A 23,250-nucleotide genomic window follows, 5' to 3' on the forward strand; every position below is an offset into this window, starting at 1 on the left:
CCATATGCTATCTAATAATAGGAGAAATAAATTTTCACTGTGAATTTTTTCTTTTCTAGATTCCTCTTTCAATAACTTTTTGTTCTTCTTCCTGTAGGTCCATGCTTGAGGAAGAAATTCACGAGCAATTTGTGAGTTGCCTTCACAGGAGCAGATAAAATAGCATTATTATGAAAAAAATAGAAATCCCTGTAAATATAGTACATATAAATTTAATTTTCTAGTACATGAATAGTAAGATCATTGCCAATTGATGGTTGTAAAAATATTATGTGCATTGCGAGGTAAAATTATTCAAGTGTCTGCTATATTTTCACTATCAAAAATGGCCAACTGGTGATTAGGCATAAATCGACGTCAGTATTGGTTGGTAAACCAGGCTTGAACGCAGAGCATAAGGCATATAGCCTATTGGCAATGAATGGGTACATCTCTGTCACTGCAGAAGGAATAGTGAACTACCTTATTGCACTCTCAAACTTACATCTTGTGGATGAGATAGTTAAGTTTTGATCTTGAAACAGAGAGCAAATTTATGTACATGTGCAATATGCTATGGCACAGATGTGTCAACTACCACTTGCCACAAAACGTTTTTAGCCTAGTTCACGATAGCAACACAACGACACAATGACTTAAACATAACAACATAAGAAGGAAGAAGTTGTGTCGTTATGTTTGCAGTGAGAACATCCTGACATAATGGCATAACAGCCTGAAGATAATGTCATTGACAGTACCAGCATAAGCGATTATGTCATTATGTCATTATGTTGTTTATGTTGTTATGTCTTAAGTGTGAACCAGGCCTAAGAATCACTCGGCCATTTATGGTACATGGAATAGGTGAAAACTGAAGCGCCATTATCAAGGCCTTTACATTGGTCATCTAGTCATGTGGCTCCATGTCTAAGGAAGAAAAGGTTGTCAAGTCTGAAACAAGGTGTGGATCAGGATATATTTTTTGCTTGGGAACTTCACAGAATGTAATATTATTAGCTGTTATATGTTTATAAATGCCAGCAGGGCATAAATAGTAGAAGGACTGGTTTTAACCTGTTCTTTTATTTCGTGTTATAAGGAAATTAGCTAGGCCTTAACTTATATTAACCTACGGAAACAAATCTATGTCATTCATGCATTTCACCCTCCATAAGGTAGATGCTTGAGCATTGAGCCGAGAAATTCCTTTATGATAACATAGCAGTACAAGTGGGTTAACACAATATCAATCCTGTCCGATCTGCACAGTGTCATATCGTAAGCCAGGCCAGGATCATTGTGTTATGTTCTTATAAATGGCATCAAATTCATGAGACATCATAAAATGGGAACCTTTTGACAACCAGCAATGACTAGGGTCTCATCCTTGGGGGAGTAGAAAAATTAATTTTCTATTTGACAGAAATCGGAGTTGGTGCTGGCACTTTTGGCTTCTCTGATGATCCCTTTGATTGGAACAGACTTCAGTCTTTACCCTTTCATTGTTGGAGAGAGTGGTAGTATTGTTTCAGGTTAGAGAGACAATAATATTCATATTATTGTCAGGGATGTTAGAAACTATGAAACCAGGAATAGGGATAGTTTGTCTTTGGTGATCAGGATACTTGCAAACATTTTTGGACGTTTAATTTTCTGACACCTTTTATCTCATTTCAGACAAATTTCGGACAACAATTTCGGACACTTTGCTGGAACATCTTCAATTGAAATGTTGATGACAACTTGTAAAATGATCAATCAGAGCATACTGTCATTGTGAGCTACCAAATTCTCAAAACTGGCATTGAAAGAAAATTTATATTACCTGTTTGCAACTGGAAAGGTTTATCATAAATTCTAATAATTACTATTATTAAATCATGGTGCGGGACACTAATTAATCACTTGTTCCTAACATCTCACTGCTATGGAATAATGAAATGTCAGAGAGAAAAATCACTCTGCCCAGTTCATAACAGAGCTTGGTTTATTGGTAATGACACCACATTCTAAACTTCAAAGAACTAGTTAAAAATGTCGATAAAAACATTCGCTAGCTAAAAAATAATTTCAAAAAGAACGTGAACTTTTGGCTGCTACAGCCAAACATTTTAATCGAAATTTTTAATTATGTCTCATCCTGGCTGCACTTCAATCTTTAATTCAAAGAACTAGTCTTCTACTAAATAAATTTTGGTCATACTTAGGATTCAGTTGATCAGCTGGTCAAGCACTGTGCTGTCATAGGAAATTTTCAGTGAGAAAGGGGCACATTATGAGCAGTATCTTAGTTGTATTTTTTTCTGCCTCTTTCAGTAACTATTTATTCAAACATTACCAATTTAACTTAACTCCTAACTTAACTCTTGAGATGGTAACTCAATGATGAAGAAATTTTGTGTAAGAGCTGTGGTCTGACACAAATCTGGCTGAAACTGAGCCTGCCGCATATAAGAGGGGTTCCATAACCCTAAAGTCAAAATGTTTTCCTCTGTGCATTAGTCTAATGGAATTCAATTCCAAACAGTACACCTTGTAGTCAGTCCAAATTATGTCTGACTCATTTTCAGTCCAAGGATATGCTTTTAACATGTTGATCACAAGAAATCCACTAACTGAGCTTAAACTAATGCATCTAGAAAATGCATTAATTTTTAAGGACTGCAAAGGAGAATGTGTATGTTGACGTCAAAAACTTCCTTGTACAACAAATTATCTCGTGTTCCTTACCTGCTTGTTTCAAAGTGATATGAATTTTACACTGAACTTTTAATTCATGATAAATAATTTAAGAAAAATATTCATCGCAAAAAGTTATTAAAAAGTGCTGCTGATCTTGTTGTAAATTTCCTTTCTTAAAAGACTTTCAAATGTGTAACATGCTTTGCTGTTGGTCAAGAGAAAGGTATTTGTGTGCTAAGAGACAGACCATTATTTTTGTGGAGGGGGGAACACAGTTTAAAAAAATACATTCCTGCACAGCAAAAACAGCTGAAAAAAATTCTTGAAGGCGAACCATGGGGAAAAAATTGAGCAAGGGATTTCTACTATCCAGGTCCTGTGCTTGACTTTAAAAAAATTCTTGCACAAGTTATTGCCCATCCCCCCCCCCCCCCCCCCGCCAAAAAAAAACATGCTCAACATAAAGGTGGGAAAAAAATCCATGCCCCGGAAAAAAGCCCATCCAACCACCTCAAAAAAATATCCCCCCCTCAAAAGAATGGATGGTCTGTGCCTAATTGAAGGTGTACAATCTCTATTAACTATCAACGTAATAGAGTATATTTACAGTAGAAGGTAGTATGATTACATGTCTACTTGAAGCAAAATCCGCTGTTGTTGATGACAGAGTAGTTATGAGCCTTTTAATCCAATTGGTCATGTAATTATGAATGTCAGTCGTAACATGCAATAAATGCCAAAATAATATTTGTCACAAAACAGTAGATACAGTTAATCATGGAATCTGTAGAATGTTCTAAACTATAGAAAAATTCCACAGAAATACTGGTTACCATATTTGCGAAGAAAGGTCTGGAGAAGCTGTTCAGCCCCTCTGATGACCTTGATAGCTCATTAAGTGCCTCGTTAGTGCCTAGTGTTTGCTTAGATCAACATGTCAACGACCATCTTGTAATAATGTAAGCAAATTCACAATATTAGCATGCAGTAGTGCATGTTATGTATTGTAATGTGACTTGTACAGGACTGAAAGTCAAAAGTACTTTAATCTCCTCAGATGATATTGTGCAAACAACAAAAAATAATTTGGGAAACTATCAGTAGATCAAAACATGATTCTCCCATCCGGGCAAAGAAATATTTTTAGTGCAAAATATTTTTCAAGCCCATTTAATTTAATTTAATCTGTTGAAGCCACCTCCTTGACAGAGGGGTTAGCAATAAAGAGTAACTTATCCACAGGGTGTACTGTCAGGTACACTGTGTAACGTAACATTAAATTTTAATAAATAACTGAAAAGGAACTGTTGTATGAGCCATTCTTCCATAATCGTTTAATTTCTCTTGAATTTTTTGTGTATTTGTTCAGTGTACAGTTGAACCTCTCTACCATTTCCTCTCTCCTTGGGGACAGAGAAAAGAAGCCATTGTAAAGAAGTGGCCATTTTGGAGAGGTAGGGGTGTAATGTGACACCTGTTCCCCTCAGGGGTGCAACATTTATATTTTAAAAAATGCTTATATTAGCATATAAATACATAACACAATCAAAAGATATCAATAAAATCAAAACTAAACAGAAACGGTGACCAACAATGCATGGTATGATATAAAGGTTGGTGACCTTTTGAAGTAAAACTGAGGTTTTGTATGCACTCTTCTATTGGTCGTTTATTAACTGGCCGTTGTCAAGAGGTTATTTTCACTGTTGGGACGCACTTTAGTGGCCATTTCCGTTGTGGAGAGGTGGCCGTTGTAGAGAAGTTAAAATAGGAGTGCATGTATGGACTGTCTGCCCGGACCAAAAAAAGTGGCCGTTAAAGAGAGGTGACCATTGTAAAGAGGTGGTCTCTACTGTAGTTTTTGAACCTCCCAGGAAAAGGAAAATGGGTGTGAGATATTGGAAGTTCCACATTTTAAAGATAGAAGCGAATTACACTTGGTGGGCACATTTTCATTTGAGACACTACAATAACCTTTCCCTTGTAGGTACAGATCTTGAGTTACAAAGCAAATCACAACCAAACAAAGTGAATAGAGGTGGCAACTCTCAAGTCCATTTACTTGAACAGCTGAGATAAAGAATTAATTTTCAACTTTGGAACTCCTCTCTAATATGTGTGGAACATTTCATGGGCTTCAGCACAGTTCAAATACAATCCAAGAGATTCATAATTGCATTTAATTAACCATCAACCAAAATTGTAAAAAAATATCGGTAATAATACCGAGTAAAGTCCAATTCAGGCTCTCATGAGAACTCCTTACAGACCAAACTGCAAACACAAAGCCATTTCAACTGTTACTGACAGAAGTCTTTTCTGGTCATTAAACTATATTCAGAAGTTATTTTTAATTTCATTATTTACATCTTACAAAAAAGCTCGTCCAAACTATTAAATAACACTTCTTTCACAATTTCCGCAACACATCCAATCATTCACACAGCAATACAAAATATAGTATGTATAATATGTACAAATTGTATTTACTAAATGATTTTATCCATAAATTCCTTTCTGCCAACTTTCATTCAACAGCTGTAGCTCACCACCACCTTTTGACTGCACACAACATCATTTCTAGGAAAACCATTGTACATTTTACCCTGCCAAAGCAGTGAGCGACTTGTCGCTTACTGATGCCTCTGGCACGCAAATACAAAACTCAGACAGGATCAGCTGCATCCTATTGAAGAATAATTAGGGTCATGTTTTTGTGTGTCGTCCTTGACTAGTTGACTAGTAATCAGAGTTGATCTGGTATGAATGTTGTCCCTGCCTGCTACAGGCAATGTGCTGGCCCAGAAAATATCCATACGTCCCCTCTCAAAAGGGATTGGAATTTCATGGGGACGGGGACCAAAACATTTAAAAAATGTACAAAGCTTGATTGGAAGTTCTCAAGGGATGGGTTGGTGGGGGGGGGGGGTGGCATCTTAGGAAAAAATCCCTTCTGTGGGGGAGGTATGGATATTTTCTGGAACTGCACAATAATCACACTAAGAACTTCCATTAAGTCAACATTCAGAGATCTGAAAGTGACTGCGTATATGCGGGTCATAAACACTTCAGACAAAAGATAGTCTATAGCCCTTAACAGGCTGGATGGTGATGTCTGTCACTGTCACTGTCACGGTGGGTTGTCGAAGGGTATAATTTGCATCTCTTTAAACTTCTCCTGGACTGCAGGTTTCAGTGATTGGCTGTTATAATACCAGATTGGATCTCCTCCTTTGTTGAAAGCTGAAAGACAATGCATTTCATATAATTTTGGATTGATCTTAATAATTACACTCATGAATCAGTATTAACTGCATTCAAATTGCTGGCTTTTCTGTAAAGAGGAGGGAGCAGTATTGTATTGAAAGTGTCAAAATAGAGTAAACAATATAATTATCATATCTTTTAACCCTGCAAAAATGCACAATTTGTCAGTGATCACCCCAGAAACTGTCGATACAGCCTAGCTAGTCCCTATCCCTTCTTTTTTGGCCAGAACTGAAAGAAACAACATTTAAAGCTGGTGAAACAGGTAGGACTTTGATTGCTGCCAAACGTATGCTATATGTGGTGGGCCGTTCTAAACTCAGCTCAGCAAACAGGATTTTTTAAAATTTATCTTAAGTTTGTTCCTTTTTGAGGGGAATTAGCCTAGAATAGTGTTGGAAGTTTTATTTTATTTTGGAAGGGGTTTCTAAACTGCTCAGCAAACAGGATTTTTTTATGTATCTTAAGTTTGTTTGTTCCTTTCCGAGGGGAATTAGTCCACAAAAGGGCTGCAATTTTTTTTATTTTAGAAAGGGTCTCTTCTCAAGGACACTGAAATGGTGAAATATTAACATTTCAATTTGGTAATCAAGTGGCAAAATCAGCATTAATAATATTGTTTTTCTCTAAAACAGAAAACTTTTCAAAATAATTTTATTTTTGGATTGTTGCCATCTCTTTTGTATTTTTATTTTTTACTTGAGAGCAAGGCTACAAAATCAAATGAAAATAATCAATGAGAAATAAAAACTTGAATTCATCCATACCTTACTGTTAAATTTTGGATAGTTTGAGAGAGGTTCCTACAATTGAGCATATTGGGTTGTAGTGGCCCGCAGAGCTTGAATACCAAGAGGGTGCAAGGAAAATATCATGCTTGTTTCATGATCATTGGTTTCTGTGAATCACATGAGATACAAATTGGATTTTCATGACCTCCATGTGAAGTTGTAAGCACGACTGACAGACAATATTTAATTTTCTCATGGGTACTGTGGGTACCTCACCTTTGATCCCCTCCCTCCCCTTCCCCCCTCCCTCCCCTTCCCCCCCCCTCACCTCCCCCCCCCCTCACCCAAAGAAAAACAGTTGGGAAAATCAGTAAACCAACCAAACAAGATGGCACTTGACCGTTAATTTTATAATTTGGTTTTATTTAAAATAATATTGTTTTCAGTCATATCATTCTCGTATAATTTTGTTTGGTTCTAACTTAGGATCTATCAAAGGACATACGTATAGATGACGTCATTAACAAGTTCTGTTTGTTTCTTTATTATATGAAACAAACATAATTTGAAAAGTGAACTGATCAACATGACACGAGCGTGGGACAAAGAACAAATCTGAGTTCCCGACAGGAATGAAACCCATGACCTCCCAAACAACATTTTTCATTGTTGCTGTGCATCTGTTCAGTAATAGATCACAGAGGACATCAACATAAGTGACACTTGCCTAATGGCCTCGTGTGACACTTTTTTGTTCTTACCATTTTTGAAATCATCCGTGATCTAGAACTATTGCTGAACAGATGCACAGCAACGTGGAATCTATTTGTTTTATATATTAAAGAAACAAAAAAATGTTACTGACGCCATGTGCTAAATATTTTCTACCATTCAGTACTGATTAGAGACTGCAAACCGGGGAAATGGGCAAATGGTCAGGAAATTCCTGCTGCTCTGTTCCAAATAGAAAAAGAGGAGGATCTCTGGAAGTGGTATACAATTTCTGAGCAGATTTTTCAGAAAATTACTGTTTTATTTGACCTTCAATCAAACTTCCCGGTTTTTCCTGGCTGCATGGTTAAACACTCAGTTTGTCCAATGAGGGAGGAGTACCCACCCCCCTCCCCCTCTCCCTCCCCCCCCCCCACACAACGACCAAGTCTCAAAAAAAAAAAAAAAACACACACGTATCTCTTTGCGCAATAATTCTTTCAGATTTTCAATACACCTTTTATTGACGCAGAAAATTTTCTTATAAATATTTATGTCCTATTATAAGTTACATCAGCCGGAAAAAAACAATAGAGCCTAATTTATGGCGCATCGTTATGGAAATTAGCCGGTACATGCCGGCGCTCCACAGTCAGCTAGGACAAAACTTCACGAAATTGCAAACTTACCATTTCCACCCCTAACTTCAAGAGATTGCCCAGCAAGTTTAGCCAGATTTCCTCTGGTGACACTTGAGCAATGTAAATAGTTGTTCGACTTCTCGCCGAAGTGGACATAGAACGAGCCTTTGACGCCCGTCTCTCGCTTGATGCTTTGGCAAATGACTTTTGCGTCCGCATTGTTTGGAAAATTCACTGTATGATCTTTGCCATTATAAACAACTGTGATTGATTCCAGCTCTTCGTTCGGTTTCTCCATTTCTTCTTCTTTTCTCAGTCTGGTTTTCCTCTTTGACTTCTCGGTCATGATAAGATGATTTGTAAACAACAAAGTTGTTCGACACTCAAACGCTCCACTCTCAAACTTGTTTGCTTGCAAGATCGATTAACTGCACCCAAGGGATTAAGGGTCTTTTTAAACCAATGCATGAAATAAATTATCTTCCAGCAATAAGAAAACACTAAAGCTAACGAGCGAATCAAAAGTTGCGCACATTGCGTAAGTAGTATGCAAAACATAACATTTCACCTCGCCGGTACATGATTAACACGTGAAAAATCTGATGTTTTTCGGGGGGGGGGGGGGGAGACCGGGGGGAAGGGGAGGGGGCCTTTCCTTGAATATTAACATTTCCCAGATTCCACCTCAAAACTGTTCTGTTACATCTGTACCCGACCGTACTCGATTTTAGAAATTACTTTTCTTTGTTACTTTATTTCTCTCCTGAACATTTGGAAGACTTGATGTAAAATTTCTTAGGACTACATCATTTGGACTTTGGACTGGCTTATTATTATTTATAGCTTAGTCCCCCGCCCCCCCTTTCATCTGAAGGAAGGAGCTTGAAAATGTTTGTCATTACTTCTAGGGGTCTGCCAACAAATTATAAGGACTAAGAACAGTGATTTGCTAGTTGAAAAGGATAATAATTTCATAACAGGGAAACACAGCAACATGCAGATATAGCTGGTTTTCACATGACGTCACTAAAATTCAAACTACAAATTTATTGATCTTCCTGAGATTTTACTTTAATGATGTATAAGAGCAGGTGAAAACTAATATTCATACAAATTTTCGCTCCAAATAGGTTCTTGGTTTTGTGATACACTACGCTTGAATTTCGAAGCTTTTGCTTGACGTGACATTTAAATGACGGTGTCATGATGGTTAAAAAAGTGACTTATTTCGGGGAATTTGGCTATCCGAACAGTTCATGTCTTAAAAAAAGTATTATTTTAATGTTTTCGAGTTCCTCGAGGGATAAATTTACGCTTTTGTAGCAAAACTCAGTGACAGATGTTTCTGTCGGTTTCCGGCCGCCATGTTGGTGCCCATAGGGATGGGCACCAGCATGGCGTCTCCATACAAGTCTCTATAGATTTGGGTAAAAAATTTCTTCGCATATCTTGCATAAGAAAAATTGCTGTGACCAGAATCTTGGCGAGAGTCTTTGCATATTTACTTTCTTTCATTTCCCAGATTCTGGACTTAATCTATTGGACGGTTTTGATTTTGATTTTGATCTAGTTTGAAGTGCGTGACACTGAAAACCAGCAATACTTCTTTGCCCACTGGGCAAGACCACTTGATCTATCCTGACTTGAGCTTCAGAGAATTGATTCTGAAAAAGTACTGGCTGATTACATAGCTGAATGAAGGGTTCTGTGGTGTCTTGGAGTTCAGTTATTTGTGAGCAAAAAGTCAAAACAAACATCAACTCATGACATTTACCTTTATCTCGCTCTGGAGCTATTTCTCACATGATCTTGGCCAATGTTCACAGTGGGAAGAGAACTGCATGCAAAAATGCAAGCAGTGACCCATGTTTGTTAACTGACCTTCATTGCAAGATGATAAATCGCTAAGAATACTCTCCCTTCATAGTGGACAAATTAAAACAATTTTATTTACACACAGTACCACTTTAATTACAACTTTGTCAGTCACTTGTTACAAGCAAACCTAATACTAGTATCCAGAAATTACTGTGGTAAAAGAGTGTCGAAGACTTTAATAAGCATCAAATCCTTAAAATTGTCCATGCAAGGGTATGATAGAGCCACTTATAGAGGAAGGAATTCACTGGATTTACATAACTAAGGTCATAATACATAGGTCAAGGTGGCCGGGAAAAACTTAGCTGGTGTTGGTTGCAGTATATTCCTTCTCACTTCACGTGACATCATGCCCTCTTGACAATTTTGCAAAAACTCAGTGTTTTAATTGTGATAGTGATTCTTACAGTAATAATTACAATATTAAAATAATAACATTATAGGTGTTTATATGCTACTCAACCAAACATTTTTCAGCTGAAACTTCAAAGGTTTCCAAAGACAACAAAAATTACTAGTCTAAAAAATGAGAGACTGATAAAAGGTGTCACATAAAACAAATCCGTTTTGGTTTATCAAATAAATTAATAATGGGGCATCAATTGATGCAAGAGCTGGCGTCATGCCATGAATTTGTCGTTCACATGCCCCATCACCAAGCAGCTATCCCGCAGTACTTTTTCCTGGTGGCGTAGATCTTTCTGGGAAATTCTTTTCTTCTGTTCTTCAAGCATGTATACATAATTGGCATTGATCACTCCACGGGAGTTCTTTCCAGTTCTTCCCATACTGCTCAAGTATTCCTCTCTCTTTCTTGTTTTTTCATGTTCCTTCTCAGCCAATTCATATTTGTATCTTTCCTCATCTGCCCTCTTTTTATCCTGTTGCATTTGCTGGAGAAGGAAAAAAAAAATATTCTGATTCATAAAAAGAATAAAATTCCTTGATTCCAAAATATATAGTATCATTTGAGTTGTACGTAAAAATTCTCCAGATTCTATTTTTGAATAACCTATCAATTTTGGAACAATCACTCATAAAAAGGATAACAAACGGTGTGTAAGCTCTCTTCCCCTGATAACTTTACCCAACACCAGCCCGAAGAGCCCTGGGAATAAATCCAAGAACTCGAGCTTTGCAAATCAGCCACATTAAAATGCCTTTGGTAAAATTTGATAAGCAGCTGGACAAAATGACAACCAATAAATAAGGCTCGGCGTTTCTTTTTCACACTCTCCTCCAAGATATCAAGGCAACAGAGGAAGATAATGAACAAAAATTCGGGCAATGCTTTAAAACTTATAGATTTGAGTCAGGGATTTGATGATGCGAGTATATATAAATGCGCGTCGGATTTCTGATGTTTCAATTAGTCAAGTGGACCCACAACAGTCCGTCGTTAAAGCACAGTTTTTTCGAAGTTAACCTAAAATTACTACACTAGTTTTCTGTGGTTGTGTTTCGCAATTACTTAAGTGCCAAATTCCGGCGAAGATTGCCTCTTAGGTTGTGTATATATACACGAAACATTCGTTCAACATGAGACAAATGTGTAGAACTTCCAACCTGCAAAAGCGCGATCCTTGCCAAAGCGGCATGCTTCTTGTCGATAATTCTTTGTTTTCTTAAAGCTTCCTTATGGTATGCTTCAGCCATTTAGCGTATAGATGGATGTATCACCGCTTTCTGGGCGATTCGTGAAGCTATTTAGAGCATGAATACTTTCCGTGTTCCAAATGATTTGTTGAACTTCGGTATCTATGGACGAATGCTGCTCGCAAAGTATTCTGGGATGTGATGGGTTTCCCCTTACAAATGGTTGCGTGAGTTTGTTGGTTTCTACATTTTTTGCGGCAAATGTGATATAACTGTGATGAGATTTGATAATTACAGGAGCCCTGAAAATTATCAATAATGTTGCTCAAATGCAATTTTCTGAAGATAGTGATTATGCTGAATTTCAAAACCTACTTTACTGCAGTTGACTGAAATTAATTCATATTTGCAGATCAAATGAATACCGTGTACATGTATATAGTGTAAATTTTAAAAATGTTTTCCAAGTGTCACACAAATAGATCGAGTGGCTCTGTTCCCACCTCACCGTACTTTATCCTGGCAATTGCCTCGTGCTTTTTGTCAACAATTCTTTGTTTCCGCAAGGCCTCGTTGTGATAAGTTTCTGTCATAACGCTTTTAGGGTGTGGTTGAGCTGATTTCTACACAGAAGATGGCCTATAGCGTCAAGTGCACTTGCCTTTTGCCTTTTCGAAAGATTAATGTTAAAACTAACGAATTGCTTTTTAGTGGCAGAGGTTGAAAAGTATTCTTTAACAAAACTGATTGGCCTCTTTGATGTCATATAATTGAATGAAGCAGAGATGACGTCACAATTAGAATGTCTGAAACTGTTTGTTCCTTGAGAATAAGGAATAGAAGTATAGCTGAGGGAGGGTGGGAGGGGGGTGCATAGAATAGCACACTCCCACTGTGATATTTTTCCTTGTCCTTGGAAATCGGGTTTAACTTTTCGATTCGTAGAGCAATCAGCCGCAAGCTTATTGCATTACTTGATGCATGTTTCCAGGAGCCATCATGTTTCCTTTACCATGCATCAGGCAGATTAAAGCCAATTAGAGAACCACGTGCAGCTTACGGACATGTCAATGAATCAATAGCGACTGTCTTTCTTACCAAGAGCTTCCCTTGCTCAATAACTTGGATTAACTCTCAAAACAAAAAAATGCTCGACGGTAATCTTTTGTGTCTGATTTGCGCAGAATTAATTAAGATTCGCCGATAGCAACAACAGAAAAGTAAACAAGAAAATCCTTGGCGAAATTGTGAAAAAGTTAGAAGTATGCTAAAATCACGGTGACCCGAAAAAGAAAACTATACTATCAAAAATGGCATCTGGAAACCCTAACAGGAAGGGAAATGATAAGTTGTGAGCAAAAATTCATAATCTTGTTGAATTAACGCTGGTTAGTTATCGTTCCTACAACTCCCTGTTTAAATTTTATTTTTTTATTTTTTATTTTTTATTTTTTTTTGTATTTTAGCTTTTTTCCGTTTACTGGAATATAACACTTTATCAAAAAGCCATTCCAATGCATGGGATTTAAATTTTCGTTTTCACTAGCTTTTTACTTGTGTTTTTTGTTGGCTTATACATGTACATTGGCCACAGCGTGAATCGTGAAGGAAACGTGCTTCTTAAAATACTGTCAGCTATTAAAAAAAAAAATTCACTAAATTGAGAACGCAGAAGGACTTATTCGTTCGAAAGTTTCTAAAACGAACTATTTACAACGTTATTGTCTTCTGTTTAGCTTCACAAGTACTGTCTAAAGCTAAATGTTTTTGCAAAAATCGCTAACCGCTAGATTAAATTCTTACCGCCTGAAACCTCAATCGCCCGAGCGCCTCTTGTTTTCTGTCTATAACACGCTGCTTCCGCTGAGCTTCAAGATGATAAGCAATCATTTTTCGGCTCCCGATTGCCTTCCCGTAGGACTTAAGTAGAAAATGTGGGCACTGTAAAGTAACTTTTATTAATGCGACGCCTTGAACAGGTTACTTACAAAAACGTTAAGGCTCTGCCTGTTAAGGTCTCGTGGGACGTGCCAGCCATAGAAAGAATACCGCGCCGCGCTAATAAACGAGATTAAAGGCTTCTCTCTAAGGCGTAGAATGAAAACTTTTGTTTACAAAAACCCGATTGAAAAATACATTAGACAAAGCACTTAGTTTGCATACAAACAAGCCCTTTGTGCTTCTCTAAGAGCTCATGTACATTAAATCACGAAGTTGATGTTTTTAGTGTAAAAATACACACCCGCGAGTGGCAGGAGAAAAAGTTGAATCCTTACACACAAAGTTTTTGGGAGAAATTAAAATGATTCAAATATTTTTCTGTATAAACACTTTGTATAATGAACTCGCTTGATATGTTTACATTACGCTAGAAAGCCATTGACTTGTTCACAAACCAAGCAATGGCCTCCCAAGAGAGAAAGCCCTTAAAATAATTACTTATGGAACAATCGAGTGCAAACAAAGTGTTAACAAGACCTGTCCGTGACTTCTGAAGTCAAAGATCTGGGATTTTGCAATCCTTTCGCCAATTACAAAAGGTTCGAAAACGCGATCTTTTAAGCGCTGCTGTACATGATTAAACGAATGTTTTTGGCCTGATAATGTATCACGAGGCTTACCACCAAGAGGCACAAAGAAGACAGAGAGTTATTGACAGAAAACACCTTGCTTTGGAGCGGCTTAAAGAACAATACACCCGTCAGGTGAGTTAAGATCTCGTTTGAAAATTTCGCAGTATGGTAACCTTGCTTATCAAGAGAAAATTCGGTGTTGAAACCTGGCGTCACTGACGATTTTTAATTTCCCGAAGACTTCATAGCGGCAAACTTGTTCGCTATGAACGAGTCTCAAAAGCCATGCAATTACAAAGAAAAGCGTGATTACTTTAATATGTTTACCAAACAAGTACTATACAAGGAAAACAAATTTGATCAGTTCACAAAAGAAGACTGCCGATAAAGCCATAGCTGAATGCTACTGACGGCCAAGTACAAATTTTCTGGGATTGCAACTAAAACATTTATTGCATATTCTTACAGTGTACAGTCACAGTGCAGTAAGTCTTAACAATCAACAAATCGGTAGCCAAGGACAACGCTGTCTGAAAGATTGGTGTCATTTTCATGGCATTTTTCTAGAAATAAGTCTCGAAAGGAAAAAATTCGACCCTCCGTCAGTTAAATGGAGAAAAAAAAGAATTGTCAATGTTCTTGGAGGACTGAAAGAACCTTGACAATTTTCCTTTACAGCTTCAGGAACTAGGCAAGAATCAAAAGACAAAAGAAAAACAAACCGGGAAAGACGAGAGGACTGGAACTAGAGCTGGGACACGCTCTGGCACGCGTTCGCAAACGCGCGCCACCACGCGCGAGGTGCACTCGCGTGACACCCTCTGGCTTCCAGACATTTGTCAAACCACAACTGGCAGAACGTACTACCAGCTGTTTCCGCCAAAACCGAAGCCACTGCACCAATGGCGTGACTTGAAGAACCGCATTAGACACGACTACAACCTGGTGCCACTACCATATAAGGAAGAGGACGTGGTCAAAAGATAGCTTTTCTGTATTTTTTTATTAAGAAGACATAAAACAGTTTTGTTTCTCAATAAAAAATATAATGATATTTTCACAAGACGGTTTTTCACATTACAATGAGTAACACAACAAATGACATGTATAGGAAAAGAAATATGTCAATTCTCTCATGTAAGGCACTTCTCACAACTGAAAGTACATCAGTATTTCACTTTCTATAGCATCTTCTTGCACAGCGATTTAGCAACAGAATTATTTATGTCCTCTGTATGACCTCTCAACCTTGATCCCAGGCTCTCTACTTTGCCTCCCTTGTTGTCCCAAAGGAGGAGAGAGCCTGGGATTAAGGTTGATGACCTCTGAGTCAATAAAGCAGTTGGAGAAACAAGGATTACTTTTCGGAAAGTTCTTTGAGGGGTGGGATGGATGTACACAGGCTAGATCAAAGTTGATGAAGTAAACTATGCCATTTCGATCTTGAAGTCTTGCTAGGATTCTGTACACTGGATAAATTAAACAAGCGAAGGACTAGTCCAGCCAAAATTCTCTGTTTGTGATCATCTTCCACGACCTGAGGGAAAAAAAGTATACAATTTTAAAATTATACCACAAAGTATTTTTCACAACAAGTATTTTTGCACATATTATTTTTAACTTTTTCTGCACTAACTTCGATATCAGTAACCCATATCAGAAAAGCAAAAAAGAAAAAAGAAAAAAATGGAAGGATTGGTCATTGCACTTGATTTGGAGATAAACTGTATTTCTAACTGCTTACAATGGTTAAAGTGATTTGGGTGGCAACAATGCTCAGAATGAACAAATAAACAGAACAATTTGGTGTTGAACTCTGATTCCATTGAACAAATTTTCCACCCTCTCAGAAGGATATTTGCAAGTCCTGAGCAACCGCATATTTGAGAAATTGGATTGCATGTACACAGAAAAAGTTGAAAAAAACAAAACAATAAAAACATCTGAAAATTTGGTTACAATGTGTAAATGAATAATTTCAATATAAATACCTCTAAATCCTCCGCCACCTCCTCTGGAGCCCCCTCTGAAACCTCTTCCTCCTCCTCCTCCTCTACCTCCTCCACGGAAGCCACCACCACCTCTTCCTCCTCCTCCACGTCCAAAACCTCTACCACCCCCTCGGCCACCCCTGCCTCCTCCTGAAATAGTACAATGAATGGGTAAAGCTCTATACTACTATACTTATTATATCACCTACAATTTCCCCTCGTTTCTATTTCTCCATAATGAAGAGTAGCTTCAAATGTCAGATATCTCCTGCCCTGTAATGCTGAGAGCATGAGATGACAACCAATTTGGGGTAAATGCAAGTTGTAGGTACGTCTCGAAATTATTTTCTTTAAAATATTTCTACTCTACAATGTTTAACGACCACTGGTACTACACTTTAGTCAAAGTTAGCTGAGCACATGTACGCAAGAAAACAGCTCAATGAAATTTTTTTAAAAAGGTTTGCAGCCTCAGATTGAAACAGATTTATTTGATGTAAGAAAGGTAATTCCATATACATATTTGAGAAGTCCATCTTATTATAATATTATTTATTTATTTATTTTTTTTTTTAAAATTATATACATACCTCTACCTCTGCCTCCAACACCCCCTGGGGGTCCTAGAAAGTAGAGAATAGAAATTAAATCTCTTTCCACACTTGTGCACTTTCATTTGTAATGAGCATTTTAGTGCTGACAGCAAGTCAAGAACCATATGAAAATGATGGCATGAAACCTTTTGAAGCATTTTGGATAATTAATGAACATGAACAAAAACAGGCAAAGACCTAATGTCACCATTAAAACAAACTACGAAGCTTCTGAAAACAAACAACAACAATAACCTAAACTGTAAACCTAACATAAATCAAAGTGCTCTATGAGCAAACCCGTGGATTTCCCAGTGAACTTATGATGATTTACATGAGTTAACCTTTGTGTGATACGGAATTACTCTTTTCATAGACAAAAAAACCGGTCTGCATTGCATATAAGAAAACACATTCAAGCAACAGAAGTTCTCACACTTGTTAATAATTTAACATTCATTAAAAATTCAACCATTTAAACAAAGAAAATCATGACATCATGACAGTGTTTGGATATCTGATTTAATAAGCATGTTTTTTACTTAGTTTTAGTTTTGATTTAAAAGATACATATAAAAAACTCAAGATTGTGTTTGACCAAATTTCCAAACACATTGAAGTCTGTCAAAAACACGCTATTGCATGTTGTTTTTTTTAACCCTGTTCCCGCTGTTTGGAAATGATGTCAAGCATGGTCATTCGTGTTTGATGTAACTTAGAACAAAGAGTTCTAAGTTAGGAACAGAAACAGAAACACCATGCCATACATATGGTAGCCTCACAGATAATATTACCTTTCTGTCCAGGTGGTTTAGGGAGAAATCTGGCCAATGGTAACAACTTCATAGGATCAATGAAGAACTAGAAAAGAGCAGAAACCAGAAAACTAGTTTGTACTTTCATATGAGACCATATTTCCCAGTCAGCAAATTGGAAATGATGATGGTGATGACATTCAAGTAAGGACAGCTTTTGACAATTTTTACCAAACACAAAATGACCTAGAGTCACCTGTTTTACTCAAAAGAACACTGAAAAAACAATGTTTGCTTCTTTACTTGATCAATATGTGATCAATGTGACTGGGCTCTACTAAAACTCACACAACTGCAGGGCTGCAAATAACAGTCAGTCATAGGACTTTGGCTGACCAAAATTTGCTTGTTCCTGACAAAATCCCAACGGTGGTTGGACATGATGTCTGGACAATTTTTTATCGTAATTCATTTTACAGTAAGAATGAGTAAAAATCTACCTTGAGTAAATCTTATTTTTTTTTGGTGATGTCTGAGTACAATTTGTTTTGTCTGACCGAGATGGTGTCTTAGTAAGACATACGTCCTTTCAAAACAAAAAATTATTTGTAGCGCTGCAACTGCATTACTACTCTAACACAGTCAAACCCCTTTAGAAGGCCACCCTCTGAGTAATGGGAGGTGGCCACTTAATAGGGGTTTGTGCGTTTTGAATACTCTTTATATTGGGTTAATTGCTTAATGAACATAGAATCATGTCAAGACAATCATAATGAACGTGTGTTTATCAGTAGTCAAATTATATTTCAGACCTTTATCTACCAGCATCTTTTCCAAAAGAAAGCCAAACTATGTGTATTAAATGTTTGGTGGCTGCTTAAAAGCAGTAAGGACAAGAGAACTCCCTGGTTGGGACAACCATAAGGTGGCTGCAGCGGCTTAATAGAGGTGGCTGGGTTTTATTTACAGTATTTTACAGACACCAAATTAATAATAAGGGGTGACCACTTGAAAGGTGGCTACTTAATAGGGATTCAACTGTAGCATGTTATATTTTTAAACTTATTCTTTTTATGTTTACCTTTTGATCTCTGTTAAATGAAGATGCTTTCATATCTGTGTTTATCTTCACTGAAAAATACTGTGTATAAAGTATGATGTTAAGGAAATAAACTTAAGGTCATTCGCCAGTACTGCATTGCGCACACCTACTGCACATAATTTCGCGTGTGATTAGCGCGCACACATTAAAAAATGGCGGCTTTTTGTTTACACCTGGATCTCGCCATAGAGGTTAATTGTCATTTTCTCGCAAACGAGTATGGTGACCTATCATTTTTTTCTGTTGTTTTGAATTGAGTAATACATTTCTCTGTGTAAAATAAATATGGACCAATTCTCAGTGTAGGATAAAAAGCAATCATCGGAAATGTGAATTTAGCAAGCAATCGTGACTACAATCATGATGCTATTATAAGGATTTATATGGGTATAAACAAAGTGCTGTTGCTCCAAAACGAACATGGGGCCCCCTCATTTTTATTTGAAAATTTAATTTCCTATAATATAAACAATCAATAGGCAAAGTTTCACAAAAATCTCAGTGCAGGTTCTATTTCAGTGGAATGACCTTAAATTAATAAAATAAACTTCACAACCAATAAAACCTACCATCCCTGCCACTCTTAAGTTAAACATTATGATAATTTAGTTAGTCTAAAAATTTGATGGTTTGTAAAAATGTTATTAATTTTATCCCCAATAGATGATGCTATGTTTTGAATGCCATCAATCTTACACTCACTTAATCTTTCATCTTGAATACAACTGTACAATACACAATATGAGCTACCGTAAAGCCAGAACAAAATTTAATGTGGCATAATTTGTTTCATGTCAATCACACTTCTTCGTTTAGGAGACTAAAACTAATTAACTTAAACAAATCTTGTACAATGATCAACATGTCATCACAAATGAACTGGCCAGTACACAGGGTTGTCATTAAGTTTTGAGTCACCTGTAGCCTTGTTAGACTCCACACCCATAGCAAATTTGTCACTTTGTGGGCGAATTGTATCAACAACAGGCAGTTTCACCTGTAGCACCAAGGGCTAATCAAGCATACTCAGCCATAACAGGTGTTACAGGTTACAGCCCTTAATGACAGCTCTGAGTATATAATATATTGTCTTCTTACTCAACCAAGGATACAAAATCTGTCATTGGACCAAATATGTCATCTACTTTACCAATCTGTGACTTGTTTTCTAAGTAAACTGGAGCATTGAAGTAAGGAATCTTCTCATTTGTACATTTACACACCAGGTCTCCTTCACAAGGATGAAGGACATGGCCCAGCTCTAAAAGATGCAAAAAAAAGTTACAAAAGTCAGTTTTGTATCTCTTGTGCCTGTATTACCCCACTAAAGAACATCTTCTGAAGAAATATTAAACACTAATCTTGGAGTTTGTAACTTTCAGGAACATGTGGTTATATTAGGAATGCTGTTAAAACTGGGTAATAAAGATCTCACGAGGTGACTTTTCATTTCGATACAAATCAAAGTCGATTCAATACACATCACATGTCAATTTGATACACATCTATAGTTCTTTTCATACAACTTCCATCTACCTGAAGTAGTTTTGCTACAGAAAATTTACACTGTAAACTTTAATAAGCTTAATAAATAACAATAAACCTTTAACATCAGACTATAGCAAAAAATTACAATTCAAACATGACATTTTCAGACTGCACACTACGTAGAAGTAAAGAGCACTCAAGTCAGTCTGTTCATGGTCAGCTCTCAATAATGGAAACAGGAATACCGCATAAGTCAAAAAAGTCTTCAGTCTTCAGTCTGCAACCTTCAGTCTTGAGTCTGCAGTCTTGAGTCTGCAGTCTTCGGTCTGCAGTTTTCATTCTTCAGTCTTCAGACTTCAGTCTTCAGTCTTCAGTCTTCAGTCTTCAGTCTGCAGTCTACAGTGTGCAGTCTTCATTCTGCAGTTTTCAGTCTTCAGACTTCAGTCTTCAGCCTTCAGTCTTCAGTCTATCCCATTTCATACACCATTCCATGTTAGAGTCTTGATGTGACCATGTTTTCAGGCATGGGTCAGCTTGGTGTGAGTTCTATGCCAGTCTCTGTATAAATCTCTATATTTGATGCTATTATCAGAGTCACACCAGTGACATGAAATGGCTACTTGACATGGTATTCCCGACAAAACTGGAGGGGAAGATTGCTATATAGCCTCCTACTAATTACTATACACCGGCGCATGCATAATATTTCGTCTCTGTTACAGTTGCGTATGAAGAATAGTACAAGAGAATCTGTACAGAAATCCCATCAACTAGAGAAGAATTCTGTCGCTTTACAATCAACAAATCGATGTTCAATAATCTCTTTAATATCATCATCAATACAACAATTGTTTATAAAACAACAAAATTCGACATTCTACCACCTGTTTTACACTACTATCCAAGATCCCCGGTGGGTAATGGGCCGGAATGAAGTAAATCAAGTAAGTTGTAGAGCGATTCAAAAGCTTACCAGTAACAGATTCTGGAGGGCCGAAGTCTCTTTGCTGGAAACCACCTCTTCCACCTCTTCCAAAACCACGACCCCCTCCACGGCCACCTCGGCCACCGCCACGACCACCGCGGCCACCGCCACGATCACCACCTCCACGGCCGCCACCTCGTCCACGGAAAGACATGAATACCGAACAATCGATCGTCAAGAAGATCTAAAAGTTACGATCGACGTTTGTTGTTGTATTTTGACCGCGTGGTTGCAACAAAAGCGAGGTGGTGGCTTAGTAACCATTCACTGCCCCTTGAAGGCTAGGCTACTAAGCTCAGATAACTAGTTTCCAGGTTCTTGTTAAAATTGCGTCGTTCCAAACTACTCCCCAAGGTCTTCTCTTCTCTTCAAAATAGAGCCTCAATAGACCTCTTTAGCTTAGGCGGTTTGTTTTCCCATTTTACACCACGTGATATCCTCCAGAGAGAATTTCTTTTTATCCATCTGAAAATTATTCATTGACAGGGGGGGGGGCGCAAGGGGGGGTCTTGTCACGAAGTCACGATAGTAAATTTTCGATTTCACGAATCACGAAACAAAAAAATTCACTTTCCACGATTCTCGAACATGTGCACGAAACTGTAATCAAAATTTGTAGAAAAAGTGTATTCTTTAACTTTACCAATAATTTACAGCTGTTGGAAAGGTGATATTTGAAATCTTAATTTGTTGGTTTTACTTTAAGAGAACTCTTGAGAGAAATATCGGACTTGGACAGCTCTTCCACTGCGAGTTGTTACGGCTCTTAAGAAGGTCAGAGTATCGTCGTCGTTGTCACTTTCCACGGCATCGTCAGGCCCACTGTATGTGTCATACTGCACATCATCTTCTGGGACTTCGGGGGCTTCAGACACTTCAGGATGAGGGAAGGTGACTTCTTGCTCTTGCTCTTCTTGTTCGTCGACGATTGGTGGAACAGCTGGCTGATACTGTGCAGGAGGTTCAAGGTGGATCTTGTCCTTTGGGTAAGCAGAATCTGCTGGACGATACATATTCAAAGGCAAAGTGTCAGCCTTGAACTTCGTTGTTTCTTGCCTCACAGTTCTCTGTCAAACGAACTTGCCATGCTGAACTGCCCATTCTCTCATGATCTGCTCTTGGCTAGAATTTAAGTGGCTTGTTTTGCCAAGACGCGAAAGTTTGGAAATGTCTTTCAGTGGAATTGAACTGTCTGGAATTGGATAGTAGGATGTTGGCTGAGTGAAATAATAGGCTGCCCAGCTTGTGATCCTTTTGATGCTTTCGTACACAGTGTTTCCCAGATTACGGGAGTAGTTAAGAGATGTGGGGCATTGATCCTTGAAATGACCAACAGCGTGCAGATTTTCCACGGGTTGTCAGACAAGCATGAAGATCAACGTGGATGTCTTTGTTGGTAGACTGGGAGTCAATCATCGTTTGTACAGTACTCAAAGTTCCCTTTAGAAATCGTTTGAGATCACCGACTTCTTGCAGAGCTTTAGCTACGAATTCAACTTTAGACATTTACGATTTATTTCTTATCTATTTACGATTCACAGCCAAGGACTTTTGCGTTTCACGCCTCACGGAATAAACTTCAATCACGATTCACGGAACAGTTTTTTATCAAATCACGATTCACAGTGCACAAAAAAACCGGATCACGGCGTCACGAAAATACCCTTGCCCCCCCTCTTGATATATATGCGACTATTTAAAAATTTGAAAGCAAGAATTCTCAAGAGTGTCATCACGTGGTCTGCAATGGGAAATCAAACCGCCCAAGCTAAAGAGGTCTATAGAACTGTAAGCGAACTGTAAGCTTACACTGGGAAAGAGGCACGCAGGACACAAGCAAAGGAAATCGAAGGGTTTGTTTTAAAACATTAACAACTGTGCCTCTCCAACCAGACCTCACGATCAAGCTGAATTTTTTTTCCCATGAGCTTCTGAAGTAGCCTGTTGGGACGCCAGAGGTAGGGGGCCTTAGACCTCAGTTTTTGAGACTGGAGGAGACTTAAGGTCCCAGTTTTTGAGATTCGGAGAGGATCTTAGGTCTTGGGTCTTAAGTCTTGGGTCTTGGATCTTAGGTCTTAAGTCTACGTTTTTAAGACACCCGACGAAAGGACGCGGGAGTTTATCATATGTCGCACCCCAACGCATGCCCTTCCCTATCCCGTGTTGTAAATTCCCCGATTGGTTATGACCACTGATGTCAAATTCGCGCCCAGCCGGGCGTATCAACGAGTTAAATTTGACCGATATACAATCGCCTCGTTTGATACATTTTATC

General features: G+C 37.9%; 6 protein-coding genes across 8 annotated transcripts in view; 2 read left to right on the top strand and 4 right to left on the bottom strand.

Moving 5' to 3' along the window:
* LOC145497038 (dual 3',5'-cyclic-AMP and -GMP phosphodiesterase 11-like) overlaps positions 1 to 3,017 on the top strand; it is a 31,779-nt gene extending 28,762 nt beyond the window's left edge. For both annotated transcript variants that reach the window (XM_081476826.1, XM_081476825.1), the window contains exon 23: positions 98 to 3,017. The gene's annotated coding sequence lies outside the window, so the exon portion shown is untranslated. The remainder of the gene's footprint in view (positions 1 to 97) is intronic.
* Positions 3,018 to 4,819: 1,802 nt separating this feature from the next.
* LOC145497046 (uncharacterized) lies at positions 4,820 to 8,584 on the bottom strand. Of its 2 annotated transcripts, XM_081476837.1 has the most exons (3): positions 8,063 to 8,584; positions 6,699 to 6,829; positions 5,826 to 5,907 (listed from the first exon to the last, which is right to left on the bottom strand). In XM_081476837.1, exons 1-2 carry the CDS (start codon positions 8,358 to 8,360, stop codon positions 6,735 to 6,737), a joined length of 393 nt encoding a protein of 130 aa, XP_081332963.1. In that variant the 5' UTR covers positions 8,361 to 8,584; the 3' UTR covers positions 5,826 to 5,907; positions 6,699 to 6,734. The 2 variants fall into 2 exon arrangements, with proteins under 2 accessions (XP_081332962.1, XP_081332963.1); XM_081476836.1 differs by lacking the exon at positions 6,699 to 6,829 and having other exon boundaries at positions 4,820 to 5,907.
* Positions 8,585 to 9,934: 1,350 nt separating this feature from the next.
* LOC145497845 (uncharacterized) lies at positions 9,935 to 11,654 on the bottom strand. Its single transcript, XM_081477704.1, has 2 exons — positions 11,459 to 11,654; positions 9,935 to 10,785 (listed from the first exon to the last, which is right to left on the bottom strand). The coding sequence occupies exons 1-2, from the start codon at positions 11,546 to 11,548 to the stop codon at positions 10,513 to 10,515; spliced, it is 363 nt and encodes a 120-aa protein (XP_081333830.1). The 5' UTR covers positions 11,549 to 11,654; the 3' UTR covers positions 9,935 to 10,512.
* Positions 11,655 to 14,004: 2,350 nt separating this feature from the next.
* LOC145497579 (uncharacterized) lies at positions 14,005 to 15,052 on the top strand. Its single transcript, XM_081477396.1, has 2 exons — positions 14,005 to 14,193; positions 14,740 to 15,052. Exons 1-2 carry the CDS (start codon positions 14,092 to 14,094, stop codon positions 15,046 to 15,048), a joined length of 411 nt encoding a protein of 136 aa, XP_081333522.1. The 5' UTR covers positions 14,005 to 14,091; the 3' UTR covers positions 15,049 to 15,052.
* LOC145497578 (H/ACA ribonucleoprotein complex subunit 1-like) lies at positions 15,046 to 21,332 on the bottom strand. Its single transcript, XM_081477395.1, has 7 exons — positions 20,964 to 21,332; positions 19,615 to 19,763; positions 18,482 to 18,541; positions 17,440 to 17,506; positions 16,643 to 16,675; positions 16,053 to 16,202; positions 15,046 to 15,598 (listed from the first exon to the last, which is right to left on the bottom strand). The coding sequence occupies exons 1-7, from the start codon at positions 21,127 to 21,129 to the stop codon at positions 15,585 to 15,587; spliced, it is 639 nt and encodes a 212-aa protein (XP_081333521.1). The 5' UTR covers positions 21,130 to 21,332; the 3' UTR covers positions 15,046 to 15,584.
* Positions 21,333 to 21,481: 149 nt separating this feature from the next.
* On the bottom strand, positions 21,482 to 22,994 carry LOC145498157 (uncharacterized). Its single transcript, XM_081478042.1, has 2 exons — positions 22,129 to 22,994; positions 21,482 to 22,097 (listed from the first exon to the last, which is right to left on the bottom strand). The coding sequence occupies exon 2, from the start codon at positions 21,986 to 21,988 to the stop codon at positions 21,677 to 21,679; it is 312 nt and encodes a 103-aa protein (XP_081334168.1). The 5' UTR covers positions 21,989 to 22,097; positions 22,129 to 22,994; the 3' UTR covers positions 21,482 to 21,676.
* Between the last annotated feature and the right edge of the window lie 256 nt (positions 22,995 to 23,250).

This window comes from Orbicella franksi, chromosome 9 (assembly GCF_964199315.1).
Source record: "Orbicella franksi chromosome 9, jaOrbFran1.1, whole genome shotgun sequence".
NCBI lineage: Eukaryota > Metazoa > Cnidaria > Anthozoa > Scleractinia > Merulinidae > Orbicella > Orbicella franksi.

Excerpts from the sequence above, each read along its gene's own strand:
- LOC145497046 (XM_081476836.1), bottom strand. The coding sequence starts at position 8,360 with ATGACCGAGAAGTCAAAGAGGAAAACCAGACTGAGAAAAGAAGAAGAA. Across the intron at positions 5,908-8,062 it reads TGAAGTTAGGGGTGGAAATG|CTTTCAACAAAGGAGGAGAT; the intron begins GTAAGTTTGCAA and ends ATTGTCTTTCAG.
- LOC145497845 (XM_081477704.1), bottom strand. The coding sequence starts at position 11,548 with ATGGCTGAAGCATACCATAAGGAAGCTTTAAGAAAACAAAGAATTATC. Across the intron at positions 10,786-11,458 it reads CAAGGATCGCGCTTTTGCAG|CAAATGCAACAGGATAAAAA; the intron begins GTTGGAAGTTCT and ends TTCCTTCTCCAG.
- LOC145497579 (XM_081477396.1), top strand. The coding sequence starts at position 14,092 with ATGTATCACGAGGCTTACCACCAAGAGGCACAAAGAAGACAGAGAGTT. Across the intron at positions 14,194-14,739 it reads AAGAACAATACACCCGTCAG|CTTCAGGAACTAGGCAAGAA; the intron begins GTGAGTTAAGAT and ends TTTCCTTTACAG.
- LOC145497578 (XM_081477395.1), bottom strand. The coding sequence starts at position 21,129 with ATGTCTTTCCGTGGACGAGGTGGCGGCCGTGGAGGTGGTGATCGTGGC. Across the intron at positions 18,542-19,614 it reads TTGGTCCAATGACAGATTTT|TATTTTTCAGTGAAGATAAA; the intron begins GTATCCTTGGTT and ends CTTTATACACAG. Across the intron at positions 16,203-16,642 it reads TGTTGGAGGCAGAGGTAGAG|GAGGAGGCAGGGGTGGCCGA; the intron begins GTATGTATATAA and ends GTACTATTTCAG.
- LOC145498157 (XM_081478042.1), bottom strand. The coding sequence starts at position 21,988 with ATGTATCGTCCAGCAGATTCTGCTTACCCAAAGGACAAGATCCACCTT.